The sequence below is a fragment of the Pangasianodon hypophthalmus genome, chromosome 1 (genome assembly GCF_027358585.1).
Source record: "Pangasianodon hypophthalmus isolate fPanHyp1 chromosome 1, fPanHyp1.pri, whole genome shotgun sequence".
Taxonomy (NCBI): Eukaryota; Metazoa; Chordata; class Actinopteri; order Siluriformes; family Pangasiidae; genus Pangasianodon; species Pangasianodon hypophthalmus.
Window position 1 is genome coordinate 8,392,200 of NC_069710.1, and position 18,234 is coordinate 8,410,433.

At 39.3% G+C, this 18,234-nt stretch overlaps 1 protein-coding gene across 2 annotated transcripts; it reads left to right on the plus strand.

The window, feature by feature from the left end:
• Nucleotides 1-641: 641 nt before the first annotated feature.
• LOC113526741 (uncharacterized) lies at nucleotides 642-17,962 on the plus strand. Of its 2 annotated transcripts, XM_053236615.1 has the most exons (10): nucleotides 642-715; nucleotides 1,348-1,953; nucleotides 2,112-2,636; nucleotides 9,095-12,792; nucleotides 13,241-13,469; nucleotides 13,593-13,775; nucleotides 13,869-13,958; nucleotides 14,561-14,762; nucleotides 14,849-15,056; nucleotides 15,329-17,961. In XM_053236615.1, exons 2-10 carry the CDS (start codon nucleotides 1,404-1,406, stop codon nucleotides 16,529-16,531), a joined length of 6,888 nt encoding a protein of 2,295 aa, XP_053092590.1. In that variant the 5' UTR covers nucleotides 642-715; nucleotides 1,348-1,403; the 3' UTR covers nucleotides 16,532-17,961. The 2 variants fall into 2 exon arrangements, with proteins under 2 accessions (XP_053092590.1, XP_053092592.1); XM_053236617.1 differs by lacking the exon at nucleotides 2,112-2,636 and having other exon boundaries at nucleotides 15,329-17,962.
• The last annotated feature ends 272 nt before the right edge of the window (nucleotides 17,963-18,234 follow it).

An 18,234-nucleotide genomic window follows, 5' to 3' on the forward strand; every position in this document is an offset into this window, starting at 1 on the left:
TCACATGCTCATTCACACCTAGGGGCAATTAATCTTAGCCAACTCACCTACTGGCATGTTTTTGGGACGTGGGAGGAAACTGGAGACCCCAGAGGAAACCCATACAGACACTGATGAACATGCACAGAAACACACAGACAGTCACCGTGCTGAGGATCGAACCCTGTAGCTGTGAGGCAGCAACGCTACCCGCTGTGCCACCACGCCACCCAAAAGTCATTTTATACCATGAAAAGTAAAAATATTGTATGTCCTAGGGATGCAGTGTTACACAAAAAAGGAATATCTAAAGAGGGCATTTGTTCATGAACAAGGCTGGCTCTAGCCTTTTGCCCCAAACAAAGTGAAGTCTGAATTAAGACTTATCCCCATTTTCAGGTGGTGTTGAAATGGTAGGTGAATAAACAGCTGTATTTGTATGTATTTGTATTTGTATGTTGTATGTATTGTATTTGTATGTATCTCCACTGGATAAATTAAATGAATAGAGTTTTGCACAGTCTTTTTTTATACAAATTTAATAAATGGAAAGTGCTCTTTCAGAGGCACTGGGCATAAATAAACATGAAAAATGCTGATTGAGTGCCTCTGCAAAGGACTACAATATCCAAGAGCAACTGCTGCCCCCCCCCCCCCCCCCCCATGACGTCACACACTCCGGTTTCGTATTGATGTGGTAGTAGCTGGTGATGCTTGCAAAGAAGAAACAATGCAGGTAGGCTGAATGGGCCAAAATAACAGCACGTTGGTAACCTTTTGTGCATTAGAGTGACTGTAATGAACATACTGTATCGTCGTAGCATAGCATACGTGTGTGTGTTTTTGGTGAAATGTATCAGTAGGGTTAAGTTAGCGTTATAAGGCTAAATAAAGCAGAGGTAGCCTAGCTTCAGCTTCCATAGTTAGCTTCTGCTTCAGCCTCAGCTTCAGCGAACTATGGGCGTCGGGTTTGCTAGCATTAAGCAGTTATTAGTCGGAATCATTTTTTTTTAGTTTTTAAAGTATTCACACCATTCTGGTGCTATTAATTTTTGTAGTGGTGCACATTCTGATTGAATATAGCCACCGTGCACATTCCCTAAATAACACATTAGTGGGTAATGAGCACTGTTGGTCATTATGGCAAACCTTTATTCATTCTGAGCACAACATTCAACCTTTCCTTACCACTTTCCAGTTTTCCTACTGCCTTTCGATTAAAGATACTCGGAAAAGCTCCAGTCTCTCGCCTAGATTGTTGTCCATTGTTAGTATCGGTGTGTATACCACTGGTATTATTATTTGAACTGTCAGTCTTGTTAAATATTCCAGCCTTAAACATTTGCGAATATGTTGTGTGCATTTCAGGAGTTTTAACTACTTCTAAGTCTTCATTGATTGGATTCCTTCTGGAGCTGAGGATCATGGAGCTCGCCAGTCAGTCAGTCAGTGATCTGTTTCTTGCTAAAGGAGATATGTCTCTAGCTTTGGAGCATGTGGCTCCTGCAGGAACAGCATTAGATCACACAGTACAGGACATCACAGCCCAGATCATCGGCCTGGGAGAGGGGAAACTGGACCTTTACGTCCCATCAGAAGCAATACTTGAACCAATATCTCCAGCGGAGGTAGTGCCAGAAGAAAATGCACTTGCAGTTTCAACATATGAGGCTACTGAAGATGAAATAACTACTCATCCATTTCAGTCAAATCAGTCTTCAGATCCAGGTATGCCAAATGAGATAATAGAGGTCAACAGTTCAGTATCAGACTCAAATCCCAGTGAAGCTTCAGAAGGTTCAGCTCCATCATGTGAAGTGTCCCTTGAAGACTTGACATCTAACCCTACAACTCCTGGAGAGACAGGAATCTCTAAAGAGGATAACAGTGTCAGAAAGTTCATCCCACCAAAGAAGGACAGAATGGATCCACTAAAAATGGACATGTCCAAGCCTACCGTGATCCCCCTCACCTGTAAGTTTACCTGACTTTTATGTTGATTACTGTGTATGAAATGCATTGGCTTTTAGTTATTGTCATGTTTTCATTTTTCTGTTCTTTCTCTACTTGTATTGAAAACAACTTGAACTTGCAGTATGCTGAGAAGTTATTAGTTTATGATCCATTTGCAGCATCTCAGCTCTCACTGCAGTGTTTGGAGTGCCATATCATCTTCAGTGACAACAAGAGCAAGCAACGTCACCTCAAAATGAACCACCCCACTGAGTACGAGCAGTGCATGCTTGGAGATGCACTGTTTGCATGCTATGTGTGTGATCGACATTTTACCTGCTCTACAGAGCTCATGGCACATCAGCGTGCTCACACAGAGAAGCAGCCCTTTAAGTGCCCCATTTGTGGAGAAGCCTTCAGCCGATCATCTGAGCTTACAAGCCATAAGAAGGTGCACTATAACAAGCAGGGATATACCTGCTCAGACTGCGGCAAGCTCTTCAAAACCCTTACTTTGCTTAAGTACCACCAGCGCGTACACACTGGAGAAAGGCCATATGTTTGCATACATAAAGAGTGTGGCAAGAGATTTACCATGCCCAAAGCTCTCCAGAAGCACCTGGAAGCACATGAGAAGGAGGAGACAGAAGGTGTAGAAAACTTGACAAATGCCACAAGCAAAACAAAGAAAAAGAGGAGTAAGGGTAAGTATTATGTGCGTCTAAACAGTTACAGTCGGTACTATTATTTACTGTGGCACATTCAAGTTTTCCTGCTGCAGGAACTTTCCGTGGACATACAACATTTACTGACATGAACCTGAATCGTACCATTGTTTTGCACTGGGTGACAATCTATATTAGAATGCATTCACATGTAAAGCATCCCTCTCAATGATCATAAAATTCATGATAATTGCTTAAACTTTGTCTATGTAGAATTCATGTCTGGAATCTGGTTTGATAGTTGATGGAAAAATTATATTTCTTTTTAGATCATAATATGGAATTATAGAATAATAACCTTTATATTTTACCACATTTTAAGCAGATTACCTGTAGAGTTTAAATGGGTCCCTGGTGGTCTATAGCGGCTAAGGATCCCACGCTCTCACTGCCCCTGAGAGTGACAAACCCAGCCACTGGGAGTGTACTCTCAGTACCAGTCCCAAGCCCGGATAAAATTGGAGGGAATGCGTCAGGAAGGGCATCTGGCATTTAAAAAAAAAACTGTGCCAAATCAAACGTGCGGACCAGTAGTCAGCTGTGGCGACCCCCAACAGGAGCAGCTGAAAGAACAACAACCTGTAGTGTTTAAGCCTCTTTTTGAGAAAGTCTTCAGGTTTTCATAATTGAATCTTTATTAGCAGTGATGAGTTCTCAGCCTCAGATGCTCTACGCATGGTGTACAGCTTCAGAATGTTGAAGGTTGCAATCTAATTGCCTGTCTGCATTTCTGGGTAAACGCACTTCTGTGCAGTAGTTTTTACCCAGATAACAAACTTTTGAACATTGCGACACAGTGAGATTTTTGGAGCATGATGTAACCGCTGAAAATACTTTAGCGAATCCTCTATATTTTGTTTAAAGAAGTTAGTGGGGAGTAAACCAGATATCCTCACCTGTGTGCCGACAGGCTACAAGTAGAGGTCTCTGATTGGTTCTGTTTCACCCCTTTCTATCCAACAGAGGCAGTGTGTTACACCTGGATACCTTCCTGTGTGCATATAGTATCATATTGTGATTTACAATGCAGTATTTGCAATAAATATCACCATCATACAGCAATCATTCTCTTTCCCTGTGCACATGTTGGACTACATAGCTCTGATACGGAGCTATCTGCTTAGCAGCTTGTAATCACAGATGACCTGTCCTCCAAGTGTGGGCATGGCATCCTCTCATTTCTTTCTACCTTGGTGAGTGTTCTTTCTTATATATTACAAGAATTTTTCATAGAACACTTTCAAGGCTCCATAGCGCCTGTGAGCCTCGAGTTGGTTTGCCGTCTTTAGCATTATTGCCCTGCATTTAGCTATTCAGCTGCCACTCTCTGTTCGCGGATGTTCATTTCTACAAATACTGAGTTTCCACCATATGGAGCACGGCACTTAGTGCACCTCTTTTTGTCCCCTGAGTTCATTCCTCAAACTTTTTTGATTGCCTCTGCATTTTCTCCTTAGCATATTCCATGTTTCCATCCAACTAGCTGATTAGCAGAACTTGTGGCTAATGTGTTGCTAGAGTAGTTGAGTGGTTTTACCCTTGATATGGCATGTGCTGTTTATTTATGAGCCTGCTAATTTAGCTGGATTCCTGCTAATTTGCAGCTTCCTATTTTATAGTCAGTATTCCCTCCACATAAAGTAGTTACTTTTCCCATCACGTGGTCGGACTGCCCCATAGTCACTTTATAAACATACAACAAGCCTTCTACTCATTTAGCAGTTGTCTAAATCTCTTGGAAGTGGAGGCATTAACTATGTGCTCACTGCCCTGGAATTGACCATTTCAAGGACACTGTGTCTGTCCCAAGACAGCATGTGTGACTTGCATTTTAAAAAAATGAAACTTTGCATTTTAAAAAAGAACTTTACCATACTAACTTCTCCATAACATAACTGTCAGGAAATCGACAAAATGTCACTACCTTTTACGCTTTTCTGGCTTTCAAAAACAAGTTTTTTTTTTTTTTTTTTTAAATAGTTTCAGGTCCTATTTGTGTGGTTTCTGAGATGTAGGTGGCCTGGAATTTTGCTGCAACCTGGCAACCCTGGGTAATATTAGCTCTTGGTGTGCGCTTCACTGACAATGGGAAACACACATCGAACACAGCTGAAAAAGGTCCATCTAACACCGCTCACAACAAGCTGCTAGAATGTATGCTGGATGACTGTCTAATGTCTACTCTCAATTGCCTATTATGGGGTTACTCTAAAAATTCACTAGATAGTAGCCTATAGCATAAGTCAAGTGTGATAGCTTCTCAGCTTAATTTTGTTTGAGGCTATGTCTTTATTAATGTCGTCCTGCCCCACCAAAATACAAGCAGCTGCTGGTCTGGTGTGTTTGTGCCCTCAACAAAACTTAATGGCAGCAAATCTTTGGATGTCCTGTATAATGCAGCCTGTGTTGTGTTGCATCTTTTGTTTTTTGCTCTGCATGTGTTTAAATGTGAGATGATGGTAACTGGAAAGAGGTTAATTTCACTTTAGTATTATAACTGACATCAATTTAATAAACATTCTTTTTATACCTAGAGCAGCATTGTTCATACTAAGCTTTATCAGGCTGATACATTTATTGGATTGTATACAGTGGTAACATGTATTTGTAATAATCAGACAGTTTGACACAGACAATTTGCACAATATATTTACTTACTCATAGTGAGAAAGCACAAACATGAAGCTTCAAGCTCCAAAGGAAGATAGACGTACCGGCCAGTAAGAATTGTATGAATGAGTTGCAAGCAGAGTAAACTGAAAAACTTAATTTGTGTAGTAATCTTATTTGAGATTATGGCTTCTTTTCTTAATTTTTGTTGGTTGGTGCTCAACTTCATTTGACGTTAAACATGTTTGAAAGAATTTTACTTTATGCCTAAAGACATGTAATGCGGAAACATACTTCTGGGTTCTGCATGGCACGTTCAGAAAAACAAATTAAATCCATATACAACTACAAAATAAAAAGCATAAATAATTTTTTGTAAATTATGTATTAGGACAGATAAATCAGTTGCCTTTGTTGTTTTACACTACTTTTGTAGAAATGGGATTTAAAAATCCCAAATGTGTTACTTAGTAATAGTCTACGGTTAAACCTCCCACCACTACCTGGCCTCTAAATGTGTGGGATTGATGAGTGTCAATAGTGAAATAATGTTAGACAGTCTTTGTAACAGATAGAGTAGCAGAAACATGTTTTGACAGCGTGAGAATAGGCTCTGTGCCCAGTATGACCCAATATGTCATGGTCCCTGAATCATGTCTAAGGCCAACCCCAAATTTTGTAAAATATGCAAGTAACAAAATGTAATGAAAAAAATTCATTAACGTTATACATGTTCAGAATAAGAGAGATAAGTTTTTTGTTAAAGTTTTCATGAAATTTGCTTTTGCTTTGAACTGATAGCCATGGTAAAGATGGCTGTGGTCCAGGTAGGTTCGGGTATAATGGCACGATGCAACCTAAAACAGCACCTATTACAATAGAATTCACTATGTAACAGCTCAAGGACTTATTGACAGCATTCAGGCAGGGCCAGACTCTGTGGTGTATCTTCTGGATAGAATGATGACTCATAAGCAGTTCGGGTTTAGCAATAAGCCTGCTACTGATACTTGTGTCGTGACACTTGTGCTCTCACCAGACTAGGTACTACTCCAAATGTGTGCTGCCCAAAGGGCTGAGTGCAGATGCACTGATGATGGCCTGGTGAGGACATTGCAGATGGCATGCAATTGCAATATATCTGCTCTTTTGCTGCTAGCATTGGTGCAGTTCCTTGACCCCAATCTTGACCCTACAGTAAAGGAGCTGATTGACTGAAGAAAGATCAGAAGTCAGTGGAACACTTGGACAAGGATATGGGGGCAACTCTGCTAACTTGGTTTATGTGTCACCAGGCATGTGCAAATCACTTGTGTGGAATCTGCTTTGCTTGCCTGTGTCACTTTTCCCCTGTGTTAGTAAATAGGTCTATAATTGTTTGGGGGGGTGGGGTTGGCGATGTGTCTGTACACCCTGATAAACATCTGAGAGAATGGTCTAAATCAGATTAGTGGGTCCTGATGGGTCCTGACGACATTGTTTTAGTAAAACAAACTACAGTAATGCTGCCGACCCCCAGCTTTTTCACGGCTTAAGAACTCGTGCATATCAAACTGCTCACACTGCTCTGTACCAGATTTCATCCTTGTTGGACTATAGAAGTGCAATAGAAAAGGAAGATGCCACGGTTTGAAATAAAGGGCTCTATTCAAGTTGCCCTTTCTCTAAACAAAAAAGAAATTAATTTTTTCCTGTTTAATAGAAGGTTGCACCAGGTCCTGAGAAAGCTCCTTTTTCGTCTGCTACAGGTGACTGATGTAGTCCAGCAGTGCAGGCGTAGGGCTGGTTTAAATGTGTGGACTTGCCTGAACATTTTCATGTTCCCATTACCCCTATTCAGGCTTGTGTGGCGTTGCCCCTGAATAGGCTTGATATTTCTCTGCTCACACTTTTCCATTTAAAAATTGCAATAAACAATATAATCTTCCAGAACTAACAGCCTAAAAAGAAGACAATAAGGAACACAAACATTTCCACCATTTCCGATTTAGGAAGAGCACAGGAGTGCATATTATCACCTGTGTAGTCGGGAACTTTGTCAATTGCGAAAACTCAGGTGGATGGTGGAGTTTTAGGTGATTCTCCAGTAATGAAGAGTAAACAGTCATTCTAGATTAATATGAGACTCATATTATGTTTTATTAGGAACAGAAAGACTGCACTTTATGCATATTTTTGAATGATAACTTGCACTAGCGAAGTCCGATGTTAAATTTCAGAACTCCTATGCAAAATGTTTGAAAGTTGGCAGGTTTGGTAATATAACATAATCAGAATAAACATCACTGGATACTGTGGCAGAGTACTATCCTGTAAGGATGATTAAATTGTTATATTGCATACACCTAACCCAGCTCAAAAAATCTTGTACTTCCAAGGGCAGGCACTCCAATTCAAAATCCAATTCAAAGTAGTCAAGTTGGGACTGGTGGCCCATTAGAGAGAAATATTCACCACAGGTGCCACTCTTATAAGCTATGGAGTGGTTTGGTAGCACAGAGGTAATAGACAGTATGAGATATGGTCAGCCACATCAACCAGCTGGAATTGAAGGTTGTGTCTCAAGATCTCAATTGGGTTATGGTCTGGCGATTGACTTGGCCAGTCTAAAACCTTCTAAAAACTTTTTTCCCTCTGATGAAGTTCTTTATTGTGTTGGCAGTGTGCTTTGGGTCATTGTGTTGCTGCATGATGAAGTTCCTCCCAGTTAGATTGGACGCATTTCTCTGGAAATTGGCAAACAGAATGTTTCCGTAGACTTCTGAATTCAGTCTGCTGCTACCATCATGAGTTACATCATCAATAAAGAATAGTGAGCCCATTCCAGAAGCAGCCATGCAAGCCCAAGTCATGACACTACCTCCACTGTGCTTGACCGATGAGCTTGTGTGTTTTGGATCATGAGGAGATTCTTTGTTGCTCCACACTTTGGCCTTTCCATCACTTTGGTAGAGGTTAATCTTGGTTCTGGAACTTTTGTGGCTCCAATCAATATTTCTTTGTGAATTCCAATCTGGCTTTCTGATTCTTACAGCTGATGAGTAGTTTGCATCTTGTGGCCTCTATATTTCTGCTCTCGAAGTCTTCTTCAAATAGTGGATTGTGATACCTTCACCCCTGCCCTGTGGAGGTTGTTGGTGATGTCATTAACTGTTGTTTTTCTTTTATCAGTACATTCCAAATTCTTGTATTGGCCCAATGCTTGTACAGTGGCTCTGATTGATTTTCCCTCTTTTCTCAGCTTCACAATCACTTGCTTTTCTCCCAAGGACAGCTCTCTATTCTTCATGTTGGTTTATCCTTTTTAACAACAAATGCAGTCTTCACAGGTGAAACCCAGGGCTCGACCAAAAGTAGACATTGCAAATAATTGCAAATTATTGCAAATAATGTTATACTTCACAAAGAGGTGTCCAGGTGTTACACTCTGCCCCTGCCAGTTATCCATGGTCCATAGAATCATATCAATTGAATTGCCTCCATCTGTTAAAACAGGTGATTCTTGGCAACACTTATTGAAGAAATGTACCAGCCTTTCTAGCAAATGCATGCAAAGCTTGCAGTGATGTATACTAATATATAATAAGCATTTTTACTGGGTTCTTTTGTTCTATACATTTTACATTCTTTTTTATTTGTTGGTATCAAAGCAGTTCAGTCATATAAATTAATTGAAAAATTTTCCATGTTTAAAGACCATTTTAAGGCTTTCCCAAAGGCATGGCAGAAACTTTCTGCATGCAAAATGCATTCCTTGGGCATGAGTATGGTATATGATTTGTCATGAGTAACAAGATATTTATACAGACAAATTTTTACTGTTCCAGGTACATCCTCTAGGAAATATGCATGCTCACAATGTAATGAATCTTTCAAGACAGCCAAATCACAGCTGCATCACAATAAGACAAGGCACTCACAGTGCTCATCCATTCTACCATCCAGCGGTGCTGTGGCAGCAGGAAGCCCATGTGTTACAACTCTGACTGAAGTAGTTCAACTACCTCTACCACACATGGAAGCCGCTGGACAGGCAGTACAGCAAATAGGCCCACTTGGAGTTGAACAGATTAAAAGACTCATAGAGAAGATGGGAAATGTCCAAAAAGTAAATCAGCTGGTCATTCTTGGTCTTGATCAGTTACCTTTGCAGGCACAAAGCTCTGGAATTCAACAGTCACAGGGCCTCATACAACCATTGCATTTTGATTTCACACAGCCAACAGTTCAACATGCTGTACTTCAGCAGGCAGGGGACAAGAAAGGACATGAAGGGACAACATCAACTGGAACTGAGGAAGACACATTATTAGAATCATTAGAAGTTGAGGTTGCTGTTGAACAAAAGAAAACTGTGGTCCAGGGTGAGACATCTATTTCTGCAGAGTGTCCAGAGAAACAGGTGACAGTTGTTGAATCAGACATGACAGGAATACAGGGAAATGAGGTTCAGTATGAACCTCTGCCAGAAGTGACTGAAAAGGACATTTTACCTCCTCAGTTGGATGACAGTCATCAAATTCTGCTTACAACAGAGGAACAGCAGATTCAAGATGCAGTAGATGTCAAAACTCCAGAAACAGGGAACGATTCATCTTTGACTTTGAAAAATGATTCTGAAAGTAGAGTAACGAGTGAGGAGGAACTTGTGATCAAGAAAACAGACATCACAGTGTCAGAGAAGACCAATACTAATGCAGAGACAAGTCAAAAGGACTCTGAGGCTGCAGATTCATTAATAGAACTTGAGACCCAAACTGTGCAGGGGAATGTAGTTAACCCTGATAATGAACTGATGATGAACACCAGTGCAGATCCTCTAAGTCAAAAGGCATCTGAGGCACTAAGTTCATTAGTAGAACCTGAGCCACAAACTGGGCAGAGGAATCTAGATAAACTTGATAAGACCAATTCCAATGTAGAGTACCAATGTCAAAAGGCAATGGAAGCAAAAGATTCATTAGTAGAACCAAAAACTGAGCAGAGAAATCCTAACTTTGATAATAGTCAAGAGATTGAAGCTCAGTTAGAGCAACAGCATTTAAAGGAAATTCTGTCATCAGACGATCAAATATTACAGATGAATAAACCTTCCCTTAGCAATATACAGCACGATCAAGAAAGGTCTCCCTTGGAGCAGGCACTCTTTATTGAATCCGTTGTACAGCAAAGCAGAGTGGAAACCAAAGACCAGACTCTTTTGGCAGAAGATTCCACATACATTAAGAAGGCACTGCCAATAAAGAAGAAAAGTTCTAAAAAGCAGGTGATCCCTAAGTCCCAGTACTTGGAAACTCAGGATGAAGTTGCAAAAAGTTCATTACCCATAACACCTAATCAGAAAATTAGAACTGTATCAAAGACACCAAAAAAACAAGAGACGACAAAGAAACATTTTGGATCTAAACAACATAAGAAAAAATATTCAAAGCCAAAGCTGTTAAATATATCCAACAACAGTCTGTATAAAGATCAACAAGACATAGATCCAGGAAATGTGCCTGTTCTCATACACAGTGAGACTGAAAAGTTGAAACAGAAACAGAAAGGAAGGAAATCTGAAAAGTCTACTGGGCTCATCCATGCCCTTAATCTCCCCTGTGAAAAAAAAGTAATGAAGGTGTCAGAACAAGCACTTCGAGGAAAACCACAGAAAAGAAAGTTTGAAAACCAGAGAGATTTGGTAAAGAAGGGAAAGTCTACCCAGGAGACCCAGCAAAACGAAACCCCTGTCCCGAAGAAGAAAAAGCGAGGCAAAATTACTGAGGCAACTTCCCAAAAGAAAGCAAAGAGTAACATCACAGCGAAGAAAGTAAATAAGAAAAGCCACAAGTTAGCAAAACAAAGGGAGAAGGATAAAATTGTATCGGAGACCAAAATCGTAGATCAAATAAAGCAACAGGCCTTGCTTTTGCTGAAAGGTCATAAGCAACCACAGCTGAAGGTGCACAAGTTGGATGCTAAGACCACAGGATTAGACCACCAACTAATACATAAGTGTCAAACCAAAGAAATTTATGGTCATGAGACTTCAGTGGAGCCAGCAAAGGAAGCGATACAAAATAAATCACTGCAAGCACTCAGCCAAAAGAAAAAGAAAGCAAAAACAATGGGAAAGAAATCCAAAGTAGATTCAAAGCAATCTTCTCATTTGCAAACATCTCCTATTAACTGTGACTTCCATTCTGGTGCAAAGCAAAAAGTTGTGAGGAAGCGTAAAGCTCCTGCAAAAATAGATCAGGAAATTGCACTAAGCCCTCCATTTTCTCGGCTCATAATTGGGTGCCATGATTGTGGGAAGAGCTTTTCAGAGGTGTCTGCTTTGCAAGAGCACATGGCATTGATGCACTCTGAAAATGGAGCCCTCCAGTCTATTGTATCTTGTGATGTTTCTGAAATGCCCACAGTTAACCTGAGGCCAAAAGAAATAATGCCCACAAATACAGTCCACTCGAGCAACTTCGAAATACATGTACCAACAGACTGGGATGTGGAGTCGGAGATGAGAGAGATTGGTTTAGGGGATGAACAAAGGAATGAGCACAGGCTTTCATTCCCAGCCCTTAATCCTTCACCTTCTTTTCCAATGACAACAACTTTTGTTGAAGTAGAGGGTAAACAGGATGACACTCTTAATCAGGAGCCTCCACTTGGAAATAAAAAGGCAATTGGAAAAAATTCTGCCTGTCATGTTGAAACAAATAAAACTAAGCTAAGAGAACCGGAAAACCTAGATGTACACTTACTTCCACCAGTCTCACTGTCTGAGCCACACCAAAGCATGGATGTTAAAGAGGCATTGCCTTCAGATGTGAATTTGGTCATGGTTGAGGACCAAAATGAAGGAGATTACCATATATCCACTAAATTATACAGCCTCTCCCAAAATAACTCCCACAAGGTCTCTGATCCACAGGAAGGGCTAGCAAGCCACAATACACACAGTCACAATCCATCTTTTATTCAGAACCAGTTGTCAACAAAACCTGTGAATCTAGCATCCACTAATAATGCTGGGTCTCACTTAACAGAGCAATCAGAGATTAAGCAAGAGGCAGACGAAATATCCGTTCAGACAGTAGCGAGCCAAACAAACACTTCTATGACAAGAGGTAAAAGAGGACGAGGAAGCAAGGGTAGGGGAAAGAGGCAACTTGGAAAAAGAAGTTCTACTGAAAACAGACATACAGAAGAGATGGTGGCCAGTGAAGAAGACTGTCAGGTTGTCTTTGAGCTTTATTCACTTACATGTAACAGTGAGGAAAAGAATGAAGAAATACTCAAAAACAGAAAAGCCACTAATGCCACCGCAGCTTCTATACACTCAGCCTTGAAGGAGTCTTCAGAGGTTCGTGAAGTATACGTCTTACCACAACCTGCTACCGCAAGTGCTTTGGAGGTGATGAAATCAGTAAATGGTTCCCTAACTCAGAAGTCTGGAGAACATGACAAGAACAGTAGTTTCTCCAGTAGCTTAAGGAAGGGGAGAATCTCTGTAAACTGCCAGAGTGGAATGAGAGGACAGGTAGGTTTATGTTGAGTATGCAATACAGACATCCTAATTATATGTTATACAATTATTTAAAGTAAAATACAATATACAGGAACAATAGCTAATGGGGTTCAGCCAGCAGGATTTATAGCCTTCTTATTGTATACCTTTGCAGTACATGCAAACACCTACAGAAATGGAAGCAAAAAAATCACAGAAGTCACAAAAATGAGAGTAGTACTTTTTCAAAGTCTGAGTATTTTTTTTTTTGTTTGTTTGTTTGTTTTTGCAGCATTGTTTGATACTAATAATATTGCTTGTGGGTCTAAGTCTTTTTAATATATTTAGTGGAAGATTTACTCTATTAAATTTGTGCACCACTTTACGCACATGATGTGACGAATGCAAATGGTTTGAATCAAGAATTTTTATTTGATTCTTATTCTGAGATGAACTTTTGTTATGTATGTCTTCATTGAAGGGCAATCAACAGTCAGATAATGGATTAACTTCTGCTGGCACCTCTACTGATGTGAAAATAGAAGCCAGTACATCTGTTCTCACACCCCATGATGTCCAGGCTAATGATGGAGATTTTTTGCAAGGAGTCCAGATGATTTTGGTAAAAGCTGAGGATCAACAAATTTCAAATGATCCCCACATTTTACAGGAAGCTCAACATATGCAAATTCATCACAATCCATGTCTAGGTAAGTATTTTTGTTAAGTCAAAATACATTTTAATATTTTAATCTAATTAATCTAGTTGTTTTGCAAGTTCTTTTGCAGCTGTTGTTTATTTTTGAATACCTTTTCTTATCACACACTCTAAGAAAAGCACCTGGACCGTTCCACAGTTGGAATTTCCTCTGGTTCCCCAGCGGTGGCTCAGTCTACTGCTAAGCAGTGTATTTTCTACCCTGTAAAGGAGGAGGAGGGGGAGATGTTGGTGGAGCCTCAAGTTAATAACCAAGAGACTTCAGGTTCAGAAGTGTCGGACGAGAGGACAGGCCCATGTAAGATCAGTAAATATTTAATGAGGTAATGAGAGTTTGGAAGTGAAGTTCTGGACAACATATCACTAATTTGTCATTTCTACCAATCTGTAGGGGGTGCACCCGGATTAGAGGAGTGTGAGATCAGGATAGGATACCCTCAAATGGAAATGCACCATAATTTATACTCAAGCACTGAAGAGGGTAAGTAACAGTGGTATAGTTTAATTAAACATTTTGCTTTAACTAGAGCTTATTTAGGCTTGTGCAATATGATTTTTCCCTGCACACAATTTAACATAAAAAAAAGGTTTAAAAAACAAACAAACAAACAAAACAGTTTAAACATCCAGAACTGGCAGGAAAAAAAAAGACACAAGAACAAGTATTTCCACGATTTCTGGTTTGAAGAGAGTACTGGAGGGTAATAATATTCCCCATAGTTGCGCACTCGGAATCTGCAGATTTTTTTTTCCGTAGTAGTGAGCAGTAAACAAGGAGGATGGGGCTTCCAGATTCATGTGTTGATTGGCTCATCTCCCGTTTTACTGAGGAGAAAAACACTGCTCTTTTGGTGTATTTTTGAGTAATGACTCGTATTATTGTACTCCGTTCTTGAATTGCAGAACTCCCATGCAAAACTCATAAACGTTGGCAGGGTTGGTGATATAATCAGAGTAAACATCACTGGATATAGTGGCAGTGTAATATTGTGTAAAAACAAGTAAATCATTATATTTCATTATATATAAGCTTAGTTTATTTATACTTTGCCTTCTATGAATGTGCAACTGTGTCACATGCAGGCAGTGTTGGTGCTGAGCAGCAGAGCCCCGAAGATGTTCTAGAATTCCTTTCCCAAACATCAGATATGGAGGACTTCGATAGTGTCAATTCTGAGCCAGAAGCTGAAACTCACATTATGTCTTGTTACCATGGTATCTATGCCAATGGAGCAGTGCGACAGTGTGAAATGTCCAGCACTGAGCAGCCTGCAAAAACCTCTGAGTAAGTCTTGTTGCCATTAATAATTATATTAGGAAAAGTGCCCACATTTGTCTTAAGTGTAGCTTCTGTTGCTCTTTTTTCAATAGAAATACAGGTTGTCCTGATGCAGACGACCAACGGGCAAGCAGTAAAGAGCACTGTGAACCCATTGACTACTTCATTCAGTATTTTAGTTGGAATATATGGAAGGATATTGCAGCTTGCACAGGGCAAGGGTCAAAATTGCTAAAGCCTGTTACCGAAAAGGAGGTGGCCCAGTTTGTAGGAATCCACATTGCAATGGGAACCCTAAAGGTGAGTAATAACATTCAGCCAGGTCCATAAATATTGACAAAATTATAGTTATTTTAACTGTATACCACAGGATATTGGCAGTAAAATTAAATAATGTGCAATAATGCACATTAAAATAATTGAATGTAATTTAAAATTTAATTTAATTTTAAAATAATTGAATGTAATTTAATTTAAATTTAAAAATATATATTGTTCCAGTTGTGTTTTTTAGACTTGAAATTTTATGCTAAATAAACTGGTCTACATCCTTCTCTCCGATTAACCCTCAGTTTCCAAGCATGAAGCTGTACTGGGATGATTTCACCCGAGTGCCACTGATTGCTGATGCCATGTCTGCAGCCATGTTTTCTGAACTTGCATCTAATCTAAGATTGGCCAGTCTTAAAGGGGATAGGCCAGACTGGAATGGACAGGATGCACATAAGGATCAGGATGCACATAATTGCACAGAGACTTTGGTATCCAAGAAAGATCCCCTGTGGAAGGTTCAGGCAATAGTGAACCGAGTTCGAGAAGGCTGTCAAGCACTTAAACGAAATGGAAACTATGGAGTTGACCAGTATCTCCTTCCTTTTCAGAGACACCCAACACACTCATTACATCACACAGTCATGATAAATGCTGCTGGGTTGGTCATGGACTTTAGCTTGCGTGTCAGTGACTGTAACAGAGAGGAAATTGTTCAGAAAATGGTTTCTCGTGAAAAAAGTGATAATCAAGGAATGGTATTTCTTTGCAAGCCTGAGCTATCAACACCTTCCATGTTGGAGCATCTCCTAGAGGCAGGAGTGCGTAGTGCTGGCAAGGTTGGTGGTGCTAGGGGGCAAATAGGTGATGAGTTTGTCACTTCTGATGGGAAACTAAAACTGTTCAGATGCCATCATGGCTTTATCCTGTCAGCAGTAACAAAGGAAAAGTCCCGCTCAACATCGCTTGTCAGTGGTTTTGAGAGGGCAATCAAAGCTGCAAACCTGAACAGAGATTTGAGAAGCCTTTATCGCACACCATGCACAAGCCCATCACCAAGTGCCTGGCCACAATCTGTACTTTGGGACCTTATTGATCTGGCATTAGTTAATTCTTGGCTACAGTACAAGCAAGATCAAAGCCATCTTCCAGAGCCACTGTCACTTATGGCATTCCGATTGGAAGTTTCCAAAGCTTTAATTCGTTCCAGCAACATTGCTGTGCAAGACTCCTCACCCCCATATGTTCCACCACCAATACGGTCGGGATCAAATGCATCCAGAGGGCGTTCGGATGTCTTTGAGACCCCTTTACCTGATGCAGCCACACGATATGATGGATTGGGCCACTGGCCAGAACAACTTTCCGAGGGTGAAGAAGCCAGGTGTAGATTTGGAGGTTGCGAGCAAATGTCTAGAGTACGTTGTCTCAAATGCTGTGTTTTCCTCTGTATTTCTCGCAATCACAACTGCTTCCTGAAGTTTCACAGTCAAGGAACTACATGAGTCTACTAAACTGCTCTGATGATAGGCCATATTATTCTTTTCTTATTTTTATTTTTATTTATCACCATGATTTGTTATTTGGTTTTGACTGGTATAGGGCAGTTTGTCTGGTGTAAGTGATGGTTTGCTCTGTCCTGATTTTGCTAAAAAAAAAAAAAAAAAAAAAAAATTTTAGGTAAGTGGATCAAATATCCTTTCTAAGGAGATTTTTTTACAACACCTTCAGGGGTATAACAAATGTGTTTTCTTGATAACAAAAAGTGTACCCCAGAGTTGTTTTATTGAAATAAATTATTAAAGTAAGTTTTGAAAATATCTTTCTTTAGATTTTACTCTGGTGACCTTTAGTCACACCATTTTTAGTGTTAACTTATTTATGTTGGCTTGATGAAGGCAAACCCTTTGCTGTTAAAATTTTGGTTTACATAGTAAATTACTGTTGTTAATTTTTTACCGTATTTGCACTGTGTTCGTCTTTACCCCAAGTCAGAGTACATACACAGGCCCACAATTTGTACGAAAATATAAAGTTGTAATTGTACAGTATGATCTGTGAACAGATTCAAGTTGTGATTTTTTTTTTTTTCTTTCAATATATGGTAGATGTCAGTGAAGAATGTATAGTGTCAGTTTGGCTTTTAATTTCGAATTGTCAGAATGTTTTATGTTTTGTCTGATTTTATTTTTGTAATTAATTAATTGCTAAGTGAAGAATGTGTTTGTTGGTGCTTTTTTAATCTTTTATGGGGCTATAGCATTATGTTGACTGTTATGTTATTTCCTGCAGTTTTGAAGCTTGGTGTGTTATCAAGGTGAAATAATGACCTTGCAGATCCATTAATTTATTCATACTGTCCTCTTCCTATGGAACGAATTTGAATTTGTCCAATTTCTTTAACAGAAATATTAGAAATGTCTTGTGTATTTTAAGAATAAACACATTAAATGAAATGAAATAAAATTAAATTAAATCTACACCATTGCTACTTAACTAGGTTAAGTACCAGAAACTAAAAATACTGTATAGTGTAAGAGTCATCTGGAAGCGAAGGGAACAGTGTTTTGAAAATATCAGTTAAAGATGAGCATGTAGTTTGTTTAGAGAATTTGCAGTGATATTTATACAAATCATTTATCATTTCCTAATGCAAGTTTGCCATTTCTGTTAGTAAGTCAATTTACATGAATTAGCAGTATAGCTCTTAGTCTTAGCAGAATTTCTTGAAAAATAGACTTACAAATGAAAGGGTTAATCCTATTGATAATAGTGAAATTTGAGTATGATATGTAAGCAAGTTGTCTAATAGGAGTTGCTGTGGCTAGACTCACTGTGTCTTATCTTAGGAGCAGTTTAAAGTTTAAATATCCAGCAGTGCAACAACTCCAGGTTTATATCAGGAGTTCTTAATTTTTTTACAGCCAAAAAAAAAACTTTAACTTCAAGATATATATATATACACATACAGACCCCTTAAGATTTTATATGAGCATAATAGAACTATTTAAATATCAGGGTTATTTTATTTTAAATATCACATTTTATTTTAGATATCAGATTTTTAAATACATTTTTTAGATTAAAGTTAACTTTAAATTATTCACAGAGTTAACTGAGGTTTTGGAGCAATGCCTGTATTCTTGTTTAGTTTTATCACAGTACTTCCATGGAAACTTCAACATCTGAGCTGGTCTTTAGCATGAAA

Excerpts from the sequence above, each read along its gene's own strand:
- LOC113526741 (XM_053236615.1), top strand. The coding sequence starts at position 1,404 with ATGGAGCTCGCCAGTCAGTCAGTCAGTGATCTGTTTCTTGCTAAAGGA. Across the intron at positions 1,954-2,111 it reads TACCGTGATCCCCCTCACCT|CATCTCAGCTCTCACTGCAG; the intron begins GTAAGTTTACCT and ends ATCCATTTGCAG. Across the intron at positions 13,959-14,560 it reads ATACTCAAGCACTGAAGAGG|GCAGTGTTGGTGCTGAGCAG; the intron begins GTAAGTAACAGT and ends TGTCACATGCAG.